Source organism: Vanacampus margaritifer, chromosome 20, assembly GCF_051991255.1.
Source record: "Vanacampus margaritifer isolate UIUO_Vmar chromosome 20, RoL_Vmar_1.0, whole genome shotgun sequence".
Classification (NCBI taxonomy): Eukaryota; Metazoa; Chordata; class Actinopteri; order Syngnathiformes; family Syngnathidae; genus Vanacampus; species Vanacampus margaritifer.
The window spans coordinates 18,266,018-18,290,418 of record NC_135451.1 but is presented as its reverse complement, the minus strand read 5'-3'; the positions used below and the strand labels follow the sequence as shown (position 1 = coordinate 18,290,418).

The 24,401-nt window shown below is 47.8% G+C and overlaps 2 protein-coding genes across 5 annotated transcripts in view; both read left to right on the top strand.

Annotated features, from left to right (window-relative positions):
- Positions 1–24,401, top strand: part of LOC144040077 (rho GTPase-activating protein 21-like) — a 45,152-nt gene that overhangs the window by 7,468 nt on the left and 13,283 nt on the right. For all 4 annotated transcript variants that reach the window (XM_077553882.1, XM_077553880.1, XM_077553879.1 and 1 more), the window contains exons 3-5: positions 21,409–21,597; positions 23,024–23,045; positions 24,162–24,254. In XM_077553882.1, the coding sequence (XP_077410008.1) occupies positions 21,409–21,597; positions 23,024–23,045; positions 24,162–24,254 (304 nt within the window). The remainder of the gene's footprint in view (positions 1–21,408; positions 21,598–23,023; positions 23,046–24,161; positions 24,255–24,401) is intronic.
- LOC144040078 (uncharacterized) lies at positions 18,043–18,925 on the top strand. The gene has a single exon (XM_077553883.1). The coding sequence runs from the start codon at positions 18,079–18,081 to the stop codon at positions 18,703–18,705; it is 627 nt and encodes a 208-aa protein (XP_077410009.1). The 5' UTR covers positions 18,043–18,078; the 3' UTR covers positions 18,706–18,925.

The window sequence follows — 24,401 nt, the reverse complement described above, 5'->3', positions numbered from 1 at the left end:
GCAGGTCGTCCAGTGACCAACGGTTCAACAGTTTGATTTCCGGCTACGACCGTCCCATTTGCAATTGTCTTTGGCTTTTTTGCCTCTCGGTCAGCATTGTAAAAAGAGAAACTTTACCGCACTACTTTCCTATTTGGACATTTGGCAGCATCTTGTTGGATCTCGGAAAGAGCACAAAAAACGCAAATAGGTACATTTGAGAATATGTGCGAGATTTATTGTCCAAAGGTGAAGAGGTGGAAATGTTTCCAGTTTCCACATTGGACGCATCCTGCAAGCAATGAATGCGTTTGTCACACACGGCGCTCTTTGTGTCGCGCTGTATTGCATCGTCTGTCTGTACATGCTCACAAGTCATCTTTCTGCTCTTTTGCTCCTTTGACCGGACACTCAAACAGGCGGCTCATTGTAGACTTTTTTTTTTTTTTTTGTTGTTGTTGCTTGATGTCAACAGTAAAAAGCGTCTCGGCTGCCGTGCCGCTCTCCGGCCTGCCCTAATTCAATTTCGGCAAAATGGTTTGCGTGGAACTGATCGGCCTCTTGTTTTGCGGCCGACCAACGGCTGTCTGAGGTGCTGAAGACGGCGTTTGTGCTCTGCGGAGGCTTTCGTGCGTGGAATATGTACAGGCAACACCTGGCGGGAGGGGGCGAGGGAACGCAACGGCGGTGACGCTCGTAGCAAGCTGATGTACGTTGGCTAGCTCAAGACATTTACAGCATCAGATGGTCTTGGTTGCTTAGACGTTATACGGGTGTGATTGGCTGGATTCAAAATCAGTTATCAGTTGTCATTTGCTGATCGTTTAATGGCATCATTGATCGATCTGCAAAATAAGACACGCACACACAATCGCATTCCTTCCACAGTTGGATTTTTCCCCTTAATAATTTTAAGTAATGTTGTTTTTTTGTGGGCGGTGTGGATGTCTGCCTGATGGTGTACCAGGCCGTACGGAACAAAAAAATCATATATCAGACTCTGGAAGAAGTTTTATTTTGAAAATAAGGTTACTCATCTCGATCATGCTTGTAAAAGTGTAAGCCTATAAGCTTGCAAAAAATAGTTCATAAAAAGGTATTTTTCCCTTTTTTTGTAGTTCACTCGAGCAAAGTAATAACTGAACTCAAATATTGGCTTGCAACACAAAGCAAAGCAAAAAAGCTTCAGTCCCGCACTTTCCTGGCTTATTCCTTTTTATTGTCAAAAATTACCGTTGAATCCAATGGAAAGTTTCTGAAAATTCACAGAATTTTTCAACCCTAAGTTCATTCAGAAATAAAAACATGGATGCCGATCCTGTGTGCCTGCACACCTTCATGTGTGATTACGCAGAGCAAGACATTTTTTTCCTTCCCCACTCGAGTTGAAAGGTGACAACGGGGTGTTAACCAGGCTGGCGTGTCAAAAGGTCGCTGACATGAACTGACTTCTGTCAAAAAACTCAGAGAGAGACTCCGATGAATAATTCATAGATGAAGAGACCAATTACAAGGAGCATCCAGGTGGTGTGGTGGGTGAGGGTCCCAGGGGCCCCTAATTGGCGCACCTGCTCCGGGTCCCCAAAGAGTTGTGATGGACGTACGGGTGTGAGTGTGTCCTCTTTTTTTTTTGTCTGCCGGCCTCTGAAGTGGGAATGTCAGCAGGACGACCCGATGGCGCTTTCCACGCCACCTCATCCTCCATTTCCCTACATGGGACGAGGGCCACACCTCCCCTCCTAGCCCCCTCCCCTTGTGGGCCCCTCTTTGCTTTGTGAATGCGAAAGTGACGATGATGTCAATCTCTGTGGTGTTTTCTTGTCCTCGTCTTTGGGGCAATTTGGGAATGAAAATGTGAGCTTGCTTTCGTCGGACGCCTTCTGACGGCGAGACGCTCGTCCCGGCATGTGCATCAGCTCGCCGTTGTCGGATGTTTCTGTCTGTGCTCTCCTTCCATCTCATTTCTCCTTTGTGGAGAAGCATTCCAGGCTGTTGGGCCGCACAATCGCTCAGACATTAGCATATGAAAGCGGCCCAGTGGCTGTGAATACCGCAGAAGAGGGAAAAAAAAGTAGGCGGGGAAGAAGTGTCATAAAACTTCCAACACCCGCAAGAAGAATGTTAGCGTGCTGCATCTTAGCATATGTGCTGAATATTTCCCTTTTTCACCCTAATCCCAAAAACTTCTTTCATTCCTGCCTTTGTATTATTTGCTAAAATTGCTCAAAGTTGAAACCTTTGCGGTGTGAGCTCAAAATGTGGAAACGGGTTGGTGGACCTTGACTTGCGAGGGAATCCATTTTTCACCATTTTTCAAGTTACGAGCTCTCACTGAAACGGATGAAAACGCACTTTTTCAAAAACTATTTCTTAGCACCTCATTGTCAGGAAATGGGACATTACATGAGTAAGATGACTTCAAGGAAAAATGAGGTTCTCCTTCACAGTTGTCTGCTTCCTTAAAAGTGTTTCTTTGTGACTCCCAGATGAAGTTTGCTGTCCTTTTGTCCTCCTCAGTGTCGCCCGCTTGGCAGGCATGTTGTGGGACAACAACCTGGAAGGCAAGCGACTCTAAATTTGGACTTGAATGTATACTGTAAAAAAAAAAATATTGATGTCGTGTGAATGATGTCCGATGAGCTGTCTGAGGGCCGACTGTCCCTCGAACCTCCCAACTGGCGCTCCGCACGACCTCCTGCCGCGATGAGGAGGTTGACAGCGAGTGACTTTCAACCTGTCGTAGATGATGAACAAGTCGGTCACACGCGACACCCCCGCTGGAAGAACAGGAAAAAGATCCTCGGTTTTGGCCGGGGTGGGGGGTTTCGTATGCTTCGTCATCTGCGGGGGCTTTCAGGACACGTCAATTTGAGCTCAGCACTTTGGCTCGTGAGCAGAATGCTGATTCACCTCGTTCTGTCAACGTGTCCCCCTCCCCCCCTCGTCTTTCTCCGCACGTAATCCCTCTGACATATGTGCATGATGGGGAGGGGGGGGGGGGGGTTGTAGTAAACGGACGCCGCTTGCTTATTTGAACGGCAAAAAAACAAACAAATGTGCACCACGGATGTCGCTGCCGCCTTTTGTCCTCGCAGCGCGTCAGCTTGGTGTCGTGACCCCCAGATGAAGTCACCCTGGTGACGACAGAGACCGACGCTCCTTCTGTCATTTCGCGGCGAGAAAGAATCCCGGAGAAAACGTCGCAGCGTGCGTCCCTTTGGTGCAATGCAGACGTGTTGGGGAGGAGCTTGGACCGGCTCAAAGTGTTATGTCGCCGTCTTAAAGCGCCGAGATTCTCCCTTTGCCCAACCCCCCCGTGGACCCTCGCTCCGGGTGCGATGATCAGATGTTGCCTTCCAGTTTCTTCTTCAGATGTTTTTTTTTTTCTCTCCAAAATGTGACTAGCTTCAGAAAGGCTGCTGCTCGAGTGAATTATAAGCTGTTTCTAGAACGGGACATCTTCATCAACACACAAAATGCAAAATGAAAAGACTTGCAAGGTGCATGATGGAGACTCTAATACAGAAGTAACCGTGCGGTAAATCAACGGCAGCTCGTCATAGCGCGTGTCACTAATTAAGACCTGCTCAGTGCCAGCCATTTTCAGAAAATTTGTGAAAAACAAAACAAAAATATATTTATATAAATACGTATCTGGGATTGAATATCCGATTTCTGAAGACATAAAAATACCTTCTTGGCATTGAATGAGTTTTAAAGACACGCAAATACACAAAAGTGGCGCTTTGAGCTCCTTTGAGAGTCTTTGTGAGCAATTCTACATACAGCAGGCAACAAGTTGCTTTTTGTTGCTTACTGTCAAGACGGCTCACCTGTTTTCTGAGGCTGAGCTGTGATTGGTTGTTACCTGAGCCACGAGTACACAATTGGCAAAATGGCCGTCCGCCCCAGGTGCCTTTTTTGCTACTTAACTCTTCCACAAAGGCAATATTGATCGCAATGTTTATACTCCCGCCAAGTGGCCACGATGCCCAAATGACTGGCATTTCCATTCATCACTTAATAATGTTAATAATATCATAAATACCACAATAACACATGCTTTGACCGTGCACTCTATTCTGGATCTTTTTCAGACATCAGCGGAATTCTGCCCCCTTTTATTTTTCCTATTTTAAAATGTATCTAATCCCTCGGTGTTGCGTCATTCACCTTCCTCGTGTATCATAATCTTCTGTTATTTAATGAGGCCTGGGGCTGACGTCACCGTGTTTGGCGCCCTTCGGCTGTCCTTCCTGACACCCCACCCCCCCATCCTGGTAAAAGTGTCGATTGGACGCCACTTAATGCTAACCTAGCCGTTGCTTTGTCACCACAGCGTCTCCACAACTGGCAAGCGGTGATGAATTGAGGCCAAAAGCAATCTCCGACAGCCTCAGAATTGGACGTCGCCATTGCAAAGTGGTGCCAAATGTTTTCAGGGGGAAAGCTGCAGTTAAGAGGGGTCTATTGTACTTCCTTGACACCAATTCCTATTTTCACCAGGGCTTTTGCAGCATTTTGGAAAGAGCACATGGAAGGTGAAGTCGGTGAATTTGTGAATCGTGAAGTGCAAGCATGCGTGCAGGCTGATGACGGTTGAGCATTTTCTGCTGTTCGAACCCAAATGACATCCATCTGTTCGTTCCTGGCCGCAGTTGTGTTTTCTCGAAAAGAAAAGCCTGCTGCTGTTGTGCGCCAAAGGCCGACTGAGTGGCTCACCAGTGGGTGAGTGTTGATTGCGGTGAATCAGAATGCACCGGTCACTCCCTTTGTCACTTTACTGGGGGGCAAAACAAAAGGAGGCGGGTGCGGACCAGAAGGAGATCCTTATGTCGAGGAGGTGCAAACAAGAGGGGAGAAGAGATGCTGCGGCGAAGGAAAAGATGAGTAGTTCTTATTGTTTGCAGCTGGTTCCGGGTGTGGTCGCTGTCGAGTCTTCCCGTCGCTGACCTGCCGACCAAATTTTTCTCACACATATCCAAAATAATGCTGGTTTCATATAGTTTCCCAAATGCTTTGCAGCTTCTGCCAGCCCTGGCGCTTAAAACGTAGCGATGACTTCATAGGCTCACCGGATGAGCGCTTTTGTCGATGACTTGCCAACCACTTAGAACTGTGGAGCGTTCAGCCTCCGAGCCGTCATTTTCTAAGATGCTCGCATGCACTCGGCCGAGGACTTCTGGGTCCGGCACATCGATGGGTCCGGCTCATCGATGGCCGCTTTGCAGTCCGTGTCGCTTTGAGTCTCCGCAAAGGGAAACATCTATTATTAGACCTTTTTCTGTTACAGTCCATAAACAATATTGACTAGCAGACGTTCCTGAGACAAAATGATGTTTTGATTGAACATTTTGGTGTTGAAATACACAATGCGTTGTGTCTTTTTTCAACTGGGATTTGCAGTTGCAAGAAAATGCATGTTATTCAAAAGTCTACCTTTGGTGCCCACCTCAGGCCCAAGCGTAGTGAGGACAAGCGCTACAGAAAATGGAAGGATTGCAAAGCACAAGCACAGCGCTGTGAGCTACTCCCAGTTGGCAGGTCTAAAAAAAAAAAGATAATAAAAGTGTCACTGACAGACTCGAAGCCGCGCGACTTAGAATAAAACCCAAACCACTTAACTCGTAACCGCGCTGTCCTGTTTTTTGGTGCAGCTTTCTCCCAGTCAGCTCATTATTGAATTAGGCAGTAAAACACAAGCTCGACTTAAACCGCGCGGCGCATCCACAAGTGAAGATCATCTGCGGGATGCTCCGTCAGCAGCCATTAGAATCCTCGACCTGCTTTCCACTTAGAGCGCAAGGTGAATTCTCTAGTAGAATCTTCTTCGGGTTGGGAGGAGGGTTAGAAATTTGGGGGTTTCCCAGGTGGGAAACATTTAAACCCGTGCAATGCTGATATATTTGGTGCAAGGCTAAATTGCTTCGTTTTTTGGTTTTTGTGCCCATGTCACCTAACTTTGGAGTATTTTGTCAAAGTTTGATCATTTCAAGGATTCGTGTCAGCTTTATTGAACCTTGCGATTAGCTGAAATGTGCTGGTGGGTTACAGCGCCACCTGTTGCTTATGCACGCGCCGGACAGGTTGAGAAGGTCTCAGAGACAGAGAGTTGATGTTTAAAAATGCGCACCGTGTGCACGTAATGGCGTAAAGGCAGATTAGGAGGCCCTATTCATCCAGCCCTATCAAGACTTTTATTCTTAGGTGATTGATGAGGGAGGGGGGGCTGCAGCTGAAGGAGCTATGCGGCCGCACATTGGGAGGCAGCGTGCAATGCGCACACATTCCAGTGTCCGTATCTCACCGTGAGCCCCAACTGCTTTCAATCAGTCGGGTCACGAGGCTCTCCAGATGGGCCTCGGCTTTGGGCGGGACCGCCGTGGACGTGGTAGAGGGAGCGGGGCGAGGCGGGGCGAGGCGGGGGCGGGTTCTGCAATAGTCAACATACTTGTGCCCCTCTTGTCCATCCGCCCGGCTTGAATTGCGTCACCTTCTTCCTCGGAGACCGGCGCTGGACGGCTCGCCACCGCGCACATATTTATTTCGCCGCCTCACACTGCTCCAATGTTTTTTTTTTTACTAGCTGACATTTTCCATCGCCGCTTGTGTTTTGAAAAGACCACAGTGTGCTTTTTGGACAACCGCATAACAGGACGTGCTTTTTACAGCCTGATGAAGAAACAAATAAACGAGGCCAAGGTTGCAATTTAGTGAAAGCTGAGGTCATCTGTTTTCACTTGGGCCACCGAGTACTTGATCTCGCATATGTGGACCGTAAATAAAAATATGCGAGCCTTCGGAGTCATGAAGCGGAGCATTTCATCAAACCTCCGTCTTATCTGGTCGTGACTGAGAAAGAGGAGTGAGAACAAGGAGATATTGACTCCTAATGTGCTAACGCAATCAGTCGGCAAAACTGTTAGCGCGAGGAGGAATCTGTTGGCACCGCTTGCCTCGTGCACGTTCGAAGCCAAAACTCCACGCAACAGCATCAGCGTTTTTGGACTCATTTAGTTACTCGGCTTGTTTTCTTGGTCCGAAGGCCGCTCTTTGTCACCTGCTTATTACGCAGCCGTTTGCTCCACGCTCTCCCTTTTGCTTTGACATTGTTTGCGAACGTTACCTGGCGACTGTAAAACTAATCTCCCCTTTCCTCCCTGTCGTCATCACCCCCGCCCCCTCCCCACCCTCCTTCGCGGACGTCTCGCATTACGTCCCGTTCTCCTTCGCTTACTACTGGAGCGCCGGCTGCAGCCCCTCGGCCGAAGGTCGCGGCACATCCGTGCGACGGGAAGCGTCCGGGATAATTGCGCCGACTTGAACGCAAGCTCGAGCCATGCCTCGAAGAACGTCCCCTCCGGTGTGCCTCCTGACACCCTTGGGGAGGACGGTGGGGTCAGCTTGGCCTAATCATTCAACAATTTGAGCCTGTCATAATCATATATATGATTGCCGTGAATATTTTTTTCCCCACATGTATCACACCTCCGTTTTTCAGATAATCCTACCACAATTCTCACAAATACAACCCAAATCAATATAAATTGCATTGTGACAAAGAAATTGCCTCCTTAACCTAAAACACATTTTCTTTGGTATCTTTCTTGTGTTTAAGTTATTAACACCGACCTAAACTAAGGCCAGGGAGGTCTGCGCTTCTTTGGATGCTGATTTGGATTCTTCGTCATTGCACTCTCTGAGTTATTCCAGTTGGCCCGTCACGCCTGGCAAGGTTTTTGAAGCTTCCCAATTTTCTCCATTTGTGGATAATGGCTGTGAGCAGTCCTGAAGCCTCGGAAACGGCGTTGGAACCTTTGCAGACTGTAGATTTGAATCAATTCTTCCTTTCTCATTTGTTCCTAAACTTATTTTGACTGTGGTGTCGTGCATTTGTTTTTCAGACTTTGTAGCCTTATTCATATTGTCTGACAGGTGCTATTAAAGAGATTTGTCAGATCTGGTGGTAATCAAGCCAGGTAGGGTGTGGACAGCGAAATTCAACTCAAGTTGTCCAAAAACTCCTGATTTAACAAGAATGACTTATAAAACCCAGTGGCAGCGTAGTTTGTATCCCCCCCCCCCCCTAAATTTTGGTGCCAAGGTGATTTTTGAAAGATGGAACCTCACGCCACAGGTGAATCACTCTGGTAGAGAGCAGAAGGACGCTTGGCTTGGTCTCGATGGTCATGTTGTTTATGTGTACCCCGTGTTTTTGGGGCGCGTCTCCCCCTGACACAATTGGTGAAACAATCCAGTCGAAGGGATTGACTGAGTGCAGTTGACTTTTTAGCAAGTTTAGCCACTGATCTCTGCTCTGCTAACAGGATTAGAGTGCTTGGTGGTACCTCCACCCTTTGGTGATTGCTGCGGACCTACCGGGCTGGCCCGTCCTTGTCCGTCCCCTCACTTTTGTCCTTTTACTAATTGAACCCCTTTGGTTTGCTGAGCTCATGAGCTCTATTTGTATCCCCATTTGTCAGTGTGTGGATACACTTTTTGGAGCCATTTAATCATGACCCCGTGCTGCTTATGTAAGAAGCTGGCGGCTTCGCGGCCTCCTGAAGAGACGAGCCGCATACTTTTGAATGATTGCCGCTCAATTCTTCTCACTACTTGAAACGCTGCACGGCTAAATCGTCTTGACAGCTTAAGGTCAGGAAGCCGTTTTACTACGATGTAATCCTGTATTCAATTGGGAGGAACATTTATTGCCAGAAAAGAAAAATGTTCTCAACGGTCTTCCAGAGACTGTCTAGGTATGATTTTTAAAACACGTGTAACCTACTGCAGGTGCCCAAGTGAAGATAAATGCTTGACATCCACCTGCTTGGCCTTTGCTCTCTGTTAAAAGGGCCTTGTCTGGTGCTACTCGCATGCAACCTTTCACCTTTAGCCCCAACCACGAGACCTAATTCCATTGGCTCGCCAGGGAACGCTCATCGTATTTATGTGTGGTCACGGCGTGTTTATCGCCGCTGGGTTATTAAACGTGGGCCTGTAGATAGCAATAGCATCCACTCTCCCGCCACGCTAACAGATTAGAAACAGATTTAATGCTTAATGGGTAGCCATCGCTCGGTCAGGCCCCCCCACAACCTCTGACGTCGGCGCCCAGCAAACGCCGGCCGCCCCCGCCTCCCTTTCAGACCAGCGAGCAGCAGTCAATGGCATCGTGAAGCCATCTGTCGTTCAATCTGGATGCTCCGACGTCAACCCCGTGCGTCTGTTCTGCTTTACAGAAACTCAAGCTGATGTCACGTCACAGCCCAAACGACTCGTACTCCAACCTCGTCTGAGTTGTTTGTTCACGGGAAAAAAAATCTGTTTTTTGAGCAACATTTTCAAACGGCATCCGTGCGAAATGCTCATCATAAACATCATGCTTCTGTGTGTGGCGTATTTCTGATGGAAAAGTATACATCTTACATAACTACGTCTCACATTATTTGAGTTGCATAATAACTGACTGAATTACACTGGCTATGTTTTGTGGTTGGGGAAAAGAGTTGCTGTTTGATTCAATCACAGGATGACTGTCAGACAAGACAATTTTTTGTTATTTGCTCTAATTAGCCCCCAGTATGGCTCTCAAAAAAGTGAAAAGTGCAAGTTGTCGTGCTATTAGGAAGCTAAATGACATTACTTTAGGGGAAAAAAAGGAAATAATAGCTCAACACATGAGAATAGTGTTTGTGTTGAAATCTATCTACACTATTGGCAATCAACTTCGTTTTTTTTTTTTTTTTTTTTTTTTCTTATCCAATAAAAACAAGGGAAACACGACATGGTTCAAGCTATTCAAATTGGTTTTAAATGACTTCTGTCGAGCCTGGAATAAACCAAGATCCCCTTATTGATTTATTTGAAGCATTTAGCTAAAGTAACACAATCACGTCTTGCGTATCACAAAACAAAGACGCTCCATGAATTGTTCATATTCGGACACGTTTGCAACAAAGTCCTACGAGTCGTTTTCCAACTCATCATGCGTCAACTTTGAACCCCGCTGGGTCTTCAGGCTCTCCTGGACAAACTCCTGGAGAAAAACATTCCAGAGAACCGCTGAGCTGCTGCGTGCTCATAGCAAAGATGTCTTGTCTTCAGCTCATCTGCCTCGGGTCCTCGGTTGCTTGCATAAGCGTGTTGTGCTGCGACCCACATGGAAAGCAGAAAAGCCAAGAATGTTGTTCTTGTGAGTTGCGCCTCAAGTCAGCCAATAAGACGCACGACTCAATGAACGCTTTGATCCAGCTGGATTCCTCTGTGACGGGCATCCTCCGAATGAATGGACGAGGTCTCAAGTCACGTGGCCGACCTGTGGCCAGCTCAGCCCGGACGGAGGGCGTGGTTGAGCATAGCTGGGGCGCCCAAAGTAGCTCGGCGAGGTGACGTTAGCGCTCAGCTCAAAGACGACATTCTTTTCTCCTGGGCTAATACAGGACATCACTGTTTGGTCACACCTGCCCCTCCTTGAATAAATCTCACGTCTGTCTGTCTGCAGCAGCAGCTGACTCGGACTTCCATGAACCCCTGGACAAAGGTGAACCCGCCCAAGCCATGTGTTCTCTCTAGGGGTGGCAGTTTATCTGTTATTTTTTGATCATCAAAATATTTCTATCCCCAGAGGACAGTGACCGTTGCTCTACAGTTTCTATTCCAAGAGTCTTAAGTCATCCTCTCCAATGTGTCCCTCCCCTCGATCCCTCATCATCACCAACACCATCATTATGCTCAGATTTGTAGCGAGCGCGACCCTCGTGTAACGCTGCGATGTTTAGATTGAATCTTGACGTTCCGAAACTGAAACGTGACATCATCATTGAGTGGCAATGCTTGCAGCTGTGTGCGCTTCCCCAGCATCCACTTATTGGAAGGTGATTTCGAGCAGCGGCTTCCAGCTTGCGGACAAAAGATGTTGAATGAGAAAACTTTAAGTTAAATTATTGTGTCCTCTGCGACATCAATTGAAAAGGAAATGTGGACTGTCAGGAATATTTTCCAACGCGGCAGAAATAAAACTTTGTGATCCCTGGAAACATTGTGGGGGCTTTATGAGGGCCGTGACCTTTTTTTTATGACTGGCTACATAACGACGGATACCTTGGCTGGTTCTCGCCGTCCTACAGTCGTCAATGTCTGGTTTTCCGGGACCAAACATTGAAATGATTTGCAACATTATGCCACTGAGTCACAAGGCACGCATGTCTGAACTGGCCAAGCCAAGCGCAGTGACGGCGCCAGTCAAGGCGCACCCTTTGATGGATTGGATGTGACAATTCCAGTGTTCAATCTCCAGCGTCTCACCTTTTTATTTCTGTGTTTGTCCCGTTCCTTGTCATCGGACACTGAAGAGCTAAATTCTCACCAAGCAGTCCACTTCAGTTGCGGTTGCCATGGAAGCTTGCATTGAGGGTTCATTGGAGTTATTTCTAAATGTCTTCATTTGAAATGAGTAGTAAACAAGCTAACACTTCCGTATCACTGTGGCCAGTAGCGACAACAAAAGCATGCTCCAAAGTGGAAAAATATCTCTACACCGCTAACCCTCACTGTGGTCGCAAATGAGCTGGAGCCTCTCCCGGCTGACCGTGGGCAAAAGGGAGGTACACCCTGTTCTGGTCGCCATCTCATGCTGAAGAATGAAATCAATCTGGGTGTAAATGATGTTCGCGTTGGATGAAAGGTGCGTCTCAATTCTCAAAGCGACTTCACCGAATGTGGGATTGCATGCAAGCCGAACCTCAGGCTGGAGACGTGTGACTCTTCTGACCCAAAAAAGCGTCATGAGGATGGCAGCACGTTGGTTCTTATCAGTGGAGTGGCGCACGTGAGCGACGTCAACACGGGAAGGCCACACCAGAATATTTCAAGTTCCGTCACGTTGCAAAAGTGTATTTTTAGACAGGTCTGAATTTTCAATGGCCACTGTGCATATTTCACAGAGCTGAGCTGAAGGCGAGAGATGACGTTGCTGTTTTGCTTCCGTCCTCAATGTGTCTGGTTGGCTTCCATTGCTTTAGTCGGATGAAGAACTTCATATTTCAGCCTCGGTCAGTGCAACCTGACAGGGCAGAGGGAGGCAAAACGGAAATCTGTATGCAACCACCATCCATCCCCAAATAGTTGGACACCAATGGTTTATCTTTTAGGCTTTTCACAAGGAAATTGGATGCCCGAATAAGCTGTCGTCCTGTGGTCTTGTTTTTCAAGGGTTTTAAACGGCTGACCTAACGACACGATTGTAGCGCTCGCCGGCGCCTTTCACCTGCTCACCGTTTGTGCTTCTTCTCTTGCATCCAGCAGGTTTGCACCAAGAATCCCCTGAATGTACCTTCGGTCCCACCTCAAACCTCAGCCGATGATTTCCGGGGTTGTCGTCCAGTAGCGCCATATAGGCTCTTTTATGAAGGCCATGTTGGCTCAAAGGAGCCTTTCAGGATTTCCACGTTTACATTCAGGACGGACCTGCGGCTCTGCGTCTTGAATCAGGCGTTTGTCTGCATACTTCTGATTGCTGACGTTTCCAGACGTGGGCGGGGTTTAATGGAGTGTAAATCTTGCCTCTGTTTGCTTATTTTTTCTTTTGCCCCACCGCAAACCATCAAATTCCAACTGCTTTGCTTTCCAAAAATGTTATTTCTGGCTTTTGTTGCCTCCGATGAATTTGGCAGCGTTAGCGTTTCGGTGCGGGTGTCTCGTACCAACAGCCGCCATCTGGACAAGTCGTGTGACAAGCCACTTCGTCGATTATTTCAGTCATTCCGAAGTAGGTCTGAACCTCTTGGATCGTATTGGACAACTGCTTCCCACTTTGTGTGTTGACGTTTTCCTTTGGGTGGGGTGGGGCCTAGTGCATGACATCACCATGCTCCTTGTGAGTGTTTTCATTTTCTATTTGTGTTTGGCTGTTTGAATGGCTCTTCTTAAAATTGACCAACTTACAGCTCATCAATTGAAAAAATGCGAAGCGAGGGCACCGGTAAGTCAAGGCACTGATTTTTGGTGTTCGCTTGGGATGGGACTTGCCAACACCACAAACATGTTTTCCTTTGTTGTTGTTGTTTGCGAGCAGCTGCACACGAGTGAATGAGCCTGCTGCCGAATGCTTGATTGGCACAAGCATTTGTGTGGCTGCAGTCAGAGGTCGTCAGCAGACAATTGTCCACATCAGGCTCAGCTCCTTAACTGTGGATCTCGCTAATGCGTGCAAGGTTCGTGCACACACACCCACCCACACACACACACACACACACACCCTTTCCTCCAGACTCTTTTTGGGTGAGCGTCCAAGCCAAACCCAAAGTCATTGCAACCGCAGTGAAGGAAATCCCCTTTCTAGGATATTGGATGGTATGTTTCTTGTGCGCGCAGCCCATCTGGTCTCCACAGCAAAGTGTGAACGGCCATTCTTGTTGTTGCCAGTGGAATGGAGGTGACGCACGGGCTCCTTAAAGCGCCACGGACAGGAGGCACGGAGAGTTGCAGCGATAACATTTGGAGTGGTTGGATGGTGACTCATGTTTGAGTAGGACGCTTGTCAGAATGAAAACACAGCTGGCGACTTGCAACACAAGTGCAAACGTCCGCCCGTGTGTTCTCAGCAGTGGAGGGGAAGTCGAGAAGTACCGATGCAGTGGGATTTATTCTCGTCAAATCACTCGACATCGTGCCGCTCCTTCTGATGTGCGAACTTTGGCCACCAAGTCGCAGTATGGTAAATAGTGTGCTCCTCTATAGAAATATACAAATCCAAGCAAGAAGGTTGACGATATCAACGCAAGGCTGACAACGTGAGAGGAATGTGTTTGATCTTTTGCCACAATCCTGACAGACCGATCATGCATGGTCAACGCAAAAAAAAATGTTTTCTCTGTAGCTTACATTCAACCATTCCATAGTTTTCCTTTCCGCATTGTTTAAAGATGTTCCCAAACAGATTTTCCCATTCATTTGTTTTCCCCCCTCGGCAGCCTCAATCTCCTCCTTTTTTCCTCCACCCTCGCCGCCGCCTCTCTTGGCACATTTGAGTGCAGTGCAATCACATTAGGAAGCCTTCAGATTGACCTCCTCCACTCAGCCCGAGTCACTTACTGGTACGTGCCAATTTTTGAATGCTCAGTGGATTTTATTCATTCATTTCAAGGGAGGAAGTTGATCTGAGATACAGTTTTGTCGTGGTCCTCGTCGACCAAATGAAATCCACAAGCCAAGGACGAGAGCAAAATACGTTCACCGCCGGCTCCCTGTTGACGGGGAGATTTGCATTCGCCCATCCATCCCTCTACCTCATGGGCCGTGTGAATTGGGGCTTTTCTGGGTGTGCGCTGGCGTTGGGCACGTCGCGGGAACAGTCTGTTGGCCGGCCCTCATTAGACGGCCCTTTTGTTACAGTAAGCCAGACCTCGCGGAGGCCAGATGCAGCGTGTCCAGATTAGATCCTACACCCGCTAGGAGTCTTGAAAAGCCACCCCTGAATCAGGCCTAATCCCCACCAGCAAGTCTTTCTCTTTTCTTCATCTGGCCTTTTCTCTGCATCACGCAGCTGCAGATCCAGCAGAGTTCGTCACACACAAGCCTCGGAACTGGTCTTTGTCGCGTTAAGAGCCGCATCTCTCAACGCAAAGGATGCAACGATTGCTACAAGATGTGCTTTGCTAGTCAAACTTGGCTGTAACAAGTTTTGCTCAGGCCAACCAATCCGAGGACAGAAAACCCAAAATGCGGAAGTGCTCGTAGGCCAGCACATTATTAGCCTTGTGAGAAGGAAATGAAAATGCCATTGGTTACATTTGGTTAAAGAGTTTAGTTGCTGATATAGTCTCATATGAAGGCAGAGTAGATTGGCATGACATGGCAACACAGAGGCTGAAATCTGGACCACAAAAACAAACAAAAATCTTCTGCAAGCTGTACAGCCAAGAGTAACACTACAAAATAAAGAAAACAGACTGTTGGGAATAACTTTTACAATTGTAAGGAACAAATTGAGGTTGTAAAGTGCCTGTGATCATATTTAGGCCAGCAGAGAAGGTCTTGCTGGCCCAACACTGTCTAAATTCAATCCGATGTTTAGAGATTTTGGGGGGTTTGCGTTATTACACAAAGCAGAGTTGCAGATAATCATTTCGTAAACATGTTCAATCTGATTTTCCTCTCTGAGATGAGTTCCGCTACTCCGCTAGCTCCATTTGCTCTTTGTTCATAGCTATCCCGTTCCAAGCTTGTCAAACTTTCTTCTCGACTTGTCTTCGAAAGACTCGCTACAAGATTTTGGAGTGCGTCTGTGGGAATTTGTCTGCATTCATTCAGAAGAGTGTTTTGTTTAGGGCAAAGGCCACGAATGTTGGACCTGAGATGCGCTCTTGTTGGCTCACCTTCTTGGTTTTAGTTCGTCCCCAAGGTGTTTGGTGGATTTTGTCCACAAAAAAACCCATCCAAACAGACCCCTACTTTTGGACTTTGCGGTGTGCGCTGGAAACTGAAAAGGGGCTTCCCCAATTGTTACCACAAACTTCATCATCTCTAATTCTTAACCCTGACAAGAACTCAAAAGTTGGATCTGAAAAAAACGTGCATCGCTAATGGACATGCTACATTTTTTTATTTTAGTGAAGCAGCAAAGTCGTATTGCTGATTGTATGAAGGTGCCAAAGTCGGACAAAAAAAGAGTGCAGGTTTCTCTTTTGGTTTTGAATGCCCCCCAGTAAAGTTTGAGTATTTGGCCAGCGTTGTCTTCATTTGGACACAGCTGTAGTCTGGATGTTGTCTTTGGCCGTGTTTGTCAAGTTGCGGTCATTTACAGAAAGATCGGGCGGGAATTCCTGGATACAAACTGCGCACACAGTTTTGGGACCGACCGCAAGCGAGACCCGTGCGGCGTGAGGCAACAATGAGGGGGTCCGGCGAGACCTCCCAAAAACTTGAATGTGTTGTTTGGTGCTTGGCAGCGACACGCCGGCACACCTGCTGGTGGCTCGCAGGTGTCGTGCATTATTTATTGATTGAGCTTTTCTTGGCTTGCATTTTCCACCTCAATGACATCCCATAAAGTTCTTCAAAGAATTTTAACAGTTGGTGTTAAAGAGCCGCAGACGTTTTTACCGTGCGTCGAAACACATCCTTTCATCATCCTTTTAACCTGTTGTCACGCTGGTAACAAATTCAATCCACGCTGCTGGCTTTTGATTGTCCTTCCGTCGCTCTCTGCAGGCCTGCGTAACCTTTGTGTACTCTTTGTTTGCGCGCCAGTTGCTATGACGGGTCTCCAAACAGGCCAAGTCTGAAGAGTTGGCCAGGAAGCACTGGGGGAACCCGATGTTGTTTTCAGCATCAAAATGGTGAACACTAGCTAGTTCTTGGAAAAGAAAATCGAGATCTGCGTAACTTTGAAAAACTGGTTCTCTACGTAACTGACAGCAGAAATCAAGTTTTACTTTTGTACCTGAGCACATTTCAGATTCTATACTTTCTTACCTTTACACTTCCAGGAGGTGAATCGGTACTTGTAGTGTCGTATTTTGCACAACAAGTACAGCGTGAACTCTTGTTGCTGGTGTTGCGCTCAGACGACCGTAACGACAATAGCTAAGACGACGACCCCATTGACCCCCAAAGCTGGCGCAACTCTTTTGCCAGGGCATTAAAACATGACCCGCTTTTCTCACTTGTAGTGTAAACGGAGGGCGGCCGCATCCAAAACGCACGCGCGCACACACACACTTGCAAATCCTTCTTTACACCGTCCATTCTGGATTTGAACCTGCAGCCAATTGCAGTTCATTGTCACCCAAAGTGCGCGGTGCCCATTTAGAGCAAATTGTCCGTGCACACTAACCACGATGGAATCACATGGACGTCAGCGGTCCAATGGCTGATGTTGTGTATAATAGTCGTGTGTTGTTTGCACAAAAACGTGGCCGAGGGCGACATGACACTTTCTTGCCACAAGACTGTTGCTGATCATGTGTTTTGCATTTGAAAGAATTCCCATCAACTTACAAGATCGCACGTTGGCCTCAGATTGGAAGTGCTTGTCGTGAAATTGTGAAATTGCCGTTGTAAAAATGGAAACAGCATGTGGTGTTTTTCCAAATTCCTTTCTGGATGCAGCAGTTCCAAAAAAAAAAAAAAAACATTCTTACGGGTCTAAATCACAGTCAAATGACAGTTGGGCCTTTTCTATTTCTGCTGTCTTTTCCATAAGGAAGATCACGTGCGGCGCTATATTGGGCCCGATGCGGTAACCGGATTCTGCTAACCAAACTCTGCAAGGGGAACATTCCACGACGGGTGTTCCTGTTGTTGTTGTTGTTGTTGTTGTTGTTCATGGTCACGACGCTGTCTGAAATGTTCCCCGCAATCAAAATCGACTGCTGTGAACATTTGCACCGCTTATGCTAGCGCTAGGCTAAGCAAGCGTACAAACCACAGGGTTTGTTGATGGACGTGCGTTGGCGAGCTTGTTCCCACCGCGGCCGGCCGCAGGGGAAAGTGTGATGAAGCGGCACGTCGGCCTTTTGGCCCACCCGAGAGGCAAAGACCAGACGCATCTGGCCCAAGCGTACCGGGCCACTCGAGAGCTACATCTCAAGGCTAAACCATCGGAGGCCACCCAATATTAGCATGTAGCCTCAACACTATTTTTAGCGTACCAACACATTCTCAATCACTTCATAGTTCCTAAACCAACCAGCACACAACCAAAACAAAGCTGAGTTTGTGTTGGAACACTTCTCACCGAGCTAAACTCCTTTAGCTTACCTGTCTACGTTGGTTTTATTGTGAGCGGGAGAATTTGTTTGATACTTGAAAACCACACGCGTTGCCGTTCTCCTCGTTCACAATTTTATTCAAACATCATCTGTGAATACAAGTTTGAACTTTGTACTGTTCATTATTCTCACGAACCAGCGATAAAAGCCTCGTTTTGGCAAATGAAAAGAAAGATTTCAAAGTTACCCCCCAAAAAAGTCCTCTTACAAAAAGATGATTTTTTTCCGGTTGCATCTTGTTCCATAAATTCTTGTTGATTCCACCTCGGACCACGGCCAGCGTGGGTCTGCCGTTCGCGTCAGGAGGCGACTGAGCGAGGTGGAGATGGAGGAGACGGGAAAAGGAAAGAGGCAGCCTCGTGTGTGTGCGTGCTTGTGTGTGCATACCTCCCAGTTGTGTGTGGCCAGTGGGTGCGTCAGTCAGCCGCTCAGTCGCTCGGGCTCGGCTCTGCGCAACACACTCGGCTGGCGAGTGGGAGCGTCAACGTGCGTCTGCGGGACGTCCCAAGGAGGGACCCTGAGGACGGATGGACTAGCTGAAGAGGACCAAGAGCACGTTTTTGGATCCGTTGGATCCCGTCATCCGGTTCTACCGCGCCGACTTGGCTATGCCATGCTGGCCCAGAGGAACGGACTTCCCGCGGGCCGCAAGCCGGTTCCCCTCCGGGACCTGGCCGACTTGAGGGACGCCGACTCGGAGGGCTGCTGCTCCCTGTCGGCGATCCCCTCGTCCGGAAGTTGTCCCTGGGCTCGGCTGGCCGGGGCCGACGGCTGCTTGTCGGAGCCGTACTGTCTGTGGTTCCAGCTTTTAGCACGAGCCTACTGGGGCGAATTAGAATTGGGGCTGAAGAGTTCCACCCGCGGCGTCTCCTGGGCTCGTCTGCGGGAAGCCTCCCGAAAGAACTGCGTGCGATCGCGGGTAAGCCGCACAAGAACGAGAACGCGTTTTTGACATTGGGAAGGAGGTGGCGGGCAGGCGGGACCAAAATCCTGGATGTGGTCTTACTTGAGGGAGGAGACTTTGCTGTGCTGTCTGAGGAATTTTCTGTGCGTCATCCGGCTCCCCCGTGGCAGCGCCGTCCCGCTTTACTGAGCGATATCTTTGATTGCGCCTTCATTTGCTTGCTCTCAACCACACAAGCGGGAACCTCCCAATGCGTCTCCTCAGATAGAAAATGGCCGCGCTTTACGTTTTACTGTGGTTGGGAGCAAGTCAGGCTGGCGTGTTTTCCTGCGATAAAGTCAACGCGGGTGACTCATGTTAAATGTCTGCGGTCGGAGAGGTTTGGAAAGGAAAAGTGCGAGGGAGTCGCGAGAGGTAGATGGATGACGTCGGCCGCTCGGGTCTGACTCAGACCAACAAAAACAGACTTTTTGCATGAAAGTGGACCAGCGGTGACGTTCACACTCAAGTCGGATGACGACATGCCAGTCCATCGGCCTGAAATCCCACCCTAAGCGTCCATATTGAACTCATGGTGGGGGGGGGTCAGCTTCCAGACTCACCTGTGGTATCGGCGCCATCGAAATATATTCTTCAATCCTTTTACCCCACCGGCTGCACGCTTGAAAAACGTGGCGATGCGTTGAAAGACTTTTGGAAATATTCCTTTGCGCCTATTTGTCACTCTTGATCGCTCGACAATCGCATAACATCAGACGACTCTCTGCCTTGCACAGTTTTCCAAATAAGATGAATGAGATATCATTTTATATTGAAACTGTTCTAACAAACCACGTCTTTTTAACGAAAGTCATCTAGCTGAATGCTAACATGTTATGTGAAATTGCATAGCTGGGCTCAAGCAAATTAGCATACCTTAAGATTTTACCATAATATTGTAAACCTTCGGACAAACTTGAACACCCGTAAACAGATACAAAGAGGGCAGGCAAGAATTCTGGCAGACATTTTGTTCTCTTCTGCTGCGCCTTTTCTTTCTTGCTTGCCGAATGACGCTGCATCTCTATCAGTACAGCTCAGTGCTGCCTGGCATGTTGTGGCTGCAAGTGGTACTACACAGAAAGCGCTAAACTTGAAATTGGGATTTACTGTGGACAACCCATGAACGGTTTTGATGAACAGAATGAGTGGCAAATATCTTGCCTCTTCCGCTACAATTCATCACATTTGCTATATGGAAAGACCCCCGAAGCCTCCCCGAGCCAAATAGCTCAGCTCATACATAACGCGACGTTCTGTTTTGTTGTTGTTGTTGTTTTGTAAAAGCACAAAAACCAAAGAAAAGGGCCGAGCGAGGCGACGGTATTGCTGAAGATTTCAGCCGTCGGAGCGTGAAGGCCACACCCATCCTTCTCCCCGAGGACCTCCGCAATCCACATCTGCTCCTCCCAGACAGCCCGGGCGGGAACCCGCGTCTTGCTTTTGAACTCATGTGACCTCAAGATGTATTTTAGAAGCCGGGAGACTCTTGGCTTGCTGTCACGACGGCCGCGTTGGCCGCGTGCGTCCTCCGCCAACATTTGATGGATTGCGATGCACGAGTCACTCTCACGATTGCTATTCCGGCATTCGGCCAATTAGCCGTCTTGCAACGTCATCCTTCGCGGCTCACAAGTATTTGTATACAAAAGTGCATTTTTCATCATCGAATCCCCGTCAGTTGCGATGTTGAGCACGCATGAGGGCATCGTTGACGCATCGTTGTTGTTCTCCTGCCCGACTGGCAGTAGGAACGCGCGAGAGTTGAAGTCTCTCATCAGGCAAACACGCCGGAGAGCCTCGCAAGGCCCCAAATGTGAAATAAGCAGAGCCACATGTGCGAAGCCCCCGGCAAAAAAACATGGCAAGACTTATTATTCTGACAGATATTGTTTGCTCCCAATCCAAGCGTGGTTAAGAAACACAATTATGTGTGCGTGCGTGCGTGCGTGCGTTTGGCCTCATCCCGGGAATGCCAGACATTCCTCGCCCAGCGTAATGACGGATGTTGTGCGCCTCTTGTCTGCGTGTCAATCTCAAGAGTCCACTTTGAGTTTCAACCACATGAAGTCTTCATTTCTTACGGATGCCAAATGTCTCATTCACATCAACAGGAAAAGGAATCGTTACAAATGTCACTGAAAAACCATTGGCGCATTTTGGTGTTCTTTCTGTCGTGTGCTAAGATGCCACAAAATGCCGGCAAAGCCCAACCGGCTAAAAGGGAAGTCGAAATTAGTGTCAAGGAAGTACGCTGATAACATTGCCACTGTCGGTATGTTGGGGAGGAGCTCGCCATGTCATCATTTCCTGAAAATGTCATTACATTTGCACTTAACGCCATCAAAAACGGGATCAAACCCAATAATGTAATTTAATAAAAATCCTGATTGATATTGTAAAGAACATTTTGACAGATAATGTAATGCCTTTATCGGGGATTTATTACATTTTCAGGCGGGTCTTTTTCCCCCCTCAAAACTGATCATATACAAAACAACTTCAAGGTTATTTGATAACATATGACATAATAATGTGCTAAAGTATGACATTATTGGTAGAAATGAGGAAGTTATTGCTTAATTGTCAAATGATGGTTTGTGGTTGTGGAAACTAATGGGGGGTCAGAGGTGATTTTTTTTTCCCGCTTGCGCGACCAAACTGCAATCGCAGACAAATGAGATTTTGCATGTGTTTGTGCACGTTTTGCAGGCCAGGCAGAAAGATGGGCCCGACCAGAGCGACACGTCGGCCGTGGCCTCGCCCGGGCCGGAGGAGGAGCCCTTCTCCTGGCCCGGGCCCAAGACGCTTTGCCTACGTCGGACCTCTCAAGGCTTCGGCTTCACTCTGCGCCACTTCATCGTCTACCCGCCCGAGTCCGCCGTGCACAACTCTCTCAAGGTAACGCCCTCGATTGAGAGGCACACAAGAAATTGTTGGGAAAAACAAGTTGCCACAGTTCGTTCCAAAGTTTACAGGTCACGTGAAGTTGACCTGTAAAGGTCAGAGTGCATTTCTAGCTTCATCCGAAAATGTGACTATCCCAAATTTTCAAGTCATGACAAAAGCTGTAATGTGTTGTTTCAAAATGGCTTCGCCTTCGCATAAAAACTCGTCGCACGCAAGTTAAGGCGATTTTTCCCAAATGGGAGGTCAACACAAATTGTCGTTGACAAGACAACAACAAGGACGTGACGGGAATCGCTAGACTCAACTAATCGCATGCAGATGGGCGGAACGGCAGCGAAGACGGGGTGGGGGTGGGGGGCGGGGCAGCCCATTGGCTGATGGGAGCAGGTGGAACTAACAACACGGGCAGACAAACAGGAAATCCTGCTGACAAAAAAAGGAATTGATTTGAAAATAAACGTGATGAACGGGCAGCGAGTCTTCGATGACGACGTCCGAGCATCTTTCGGAAGCAAGCAAAAAATCTTGCTTGCTTCTGGAAGGACTAACGAGGGCATGCCGAGGTTTCTGCTCAGCCTCTCAACTTGATCCTACCTGGGACAACTGCCAGTCGTCCTCTGGATAACGTCGGCCGTTGCCAATCTTCTTTTCTTTTTTTTTGTACTAATCGGGCCCACCGATGTGCGCGGCTTTTAGTTGACAAATAGGGCAGAGCTTTGATGGGAACGCTTGACCGGCCTCTCGGGCTCTTTGAGTGACGAGCGGCAGGTACCAGGCCACCTGACCTCTCCCAGGCCACCTGACCTCTCCCGTCATCCTCACTCACCATTTCCGTGCAGTGTACAAATGAGAGAGAAAAAAGTCTACACGGCGTTCTTCAAATGCTGAATGGATTGATATCTTGGTCTCATTTTCACACACATTTGAAGAGGGGTGTGAAGACTTTTCCTATCCACTGTTGATGGACTGCGTAGCGTCAGATAAAGATGCCATTACGCAACCCACCGCAAACGACTTTTTAAGGATGTGGGATTGGAGCCGCGGACTAATCTTGGGATTTTGGGCTCATCTCCAAGGCGGTCTCTCGTTTTAGACGTTTGAAAGAAAATCCGAGATGGGCGAGTGATTTGGGACTTTGATCAACGGGGGCTTAGGAAAGTAGTGAAGTTTTGAATGTTGAGCCGAATGGTCAGGGGACGCAGGTCGTGCTTGTGTTTGGGGATTTTTTCATGTTGCCCCCGTTGTGCTGCCTGAGGGCAAACGATGGCCGTCTTCAGCCACTCAAAAGAATCCTTGTCTTGCTCTGCCTCCATTTTTTTGATGTCGTTCAACTGGACTCTGCCTTGTTTTTTTGTTGTTTAGTTTTTTGGGAGCTTGTAACTGCACTCATTTGTTCTCTCTCTGTTTTCTTTGCTAGGACGAAGAGAATGGCAGCCGAGGTGAGTGTCAAAAACGTCTTTAGAGGAACCAAAGATAGAAATTTTGGAATTTCAAATGTATTAGACTCAGATTTGTTGCCGTTCATCAAATATAACACGGCACACAATAAAAAACTGTACAGTAAATAAAACAATTAAACTACCAATACAATTGACACTTTCAGGAGACTTTGAACTCCGAATATATTGCACTTGTCCTTTTGATGTTTTGTTCAGCAGTTGATAAATGATAAAAACTCTTCAAGAATCAGTTTTGCATCTCAAACCCCGATAACGTTTTCCTGATGGTTTATTAAAGGGGTGTGAAATGTCTTCACTATTAGATGAAAAAGACAATATTAAAGGAAAACAAAGTCAAGCTATAAAATTGTGGTAAAAATTCAAATGTGTTCTTCAAGATCCTTTTTATTCTTGCAATTGCCCAAATTCCCACGGAAACTTCTTCAAGTTGTCCTCATGTACTTTGTAACTTTGCTCAGAATTATCAGGCGGGATTGCGGCCCAGCGTCAGGTTTGAAGTGGGCGGGTCGTCCCACGGCGCCCCTCACGGGAACTTGAGATCGCTTTTGGCAGCTTCTGGCGCGTCGCATGCTGATGATGTCACCACTTTTTGGTGTCGTCAATGCACGAGAGTGCCGGTGAACGATCGGTCCGCTCGGCCCGCTTCCAAGCGCCTCGTAATTCCTGCTGACATGCTGAAGCAAAGCCAATGGAAAGCTGTGACGTCATCGTTTTTCCTTCCCGCGCTTGCGTTCAGGCCTCGCGCAAGAATTTTAGTAAATGTCTGAAGGCAAACGATAATCATACGGACAGTGTGCCACGTGCTGCAATGCCGCAATAAATTGAATTCATCCAGACGCTGCACGACAACAAACAAAAGAAAATCAATCAAGGTTAGCCAATCAGAGGGCCTTGTGCTTTGCTGCCCTCTGCTGGACACATGTCCAAATCCACATGCAGCTATTAAAGTTGGGCCATAATAAATGTTTGCAAAAACGATTGATTGAATGATTTGCATTGAGCGCAAATGATTATTGTCGCCTCACAACTCGTTTGTGGTGCAAAGATTTTGCCATTGAATTCAAACGTGTTGACGGCGGCGGATGCGCTTGGCAGGGAGACAGCGAAGTCGCCTGGAGCCCATGGACACCATTTTTGTCAAGCAAGTGAAGGACGGCGGCCCCGCGCACGGAGCTGGACTCTGTACAGGTACGCACGCACACGCACGCACTTGACAGTGTGTCTGGAGATGACGTGACGCTCAGTAGGCAGCTTCGGCTAATCCCATTGATTTCTTTGTATTCAGATGTACTTGCGGTATTATTTTGTTTTGTAATTGCTGGTGGTCAAATGTGC

What these genes read in the sequence shown, in the direction of transcription:
- LOC144040078 (XM_077553883.1), top strand. Translation starts at nt 18,079, where the DNA reads ATGGAGGAGACGGGAAAAGGAAAGAGGCAGCCTCGTGTGTGTGCGTGC.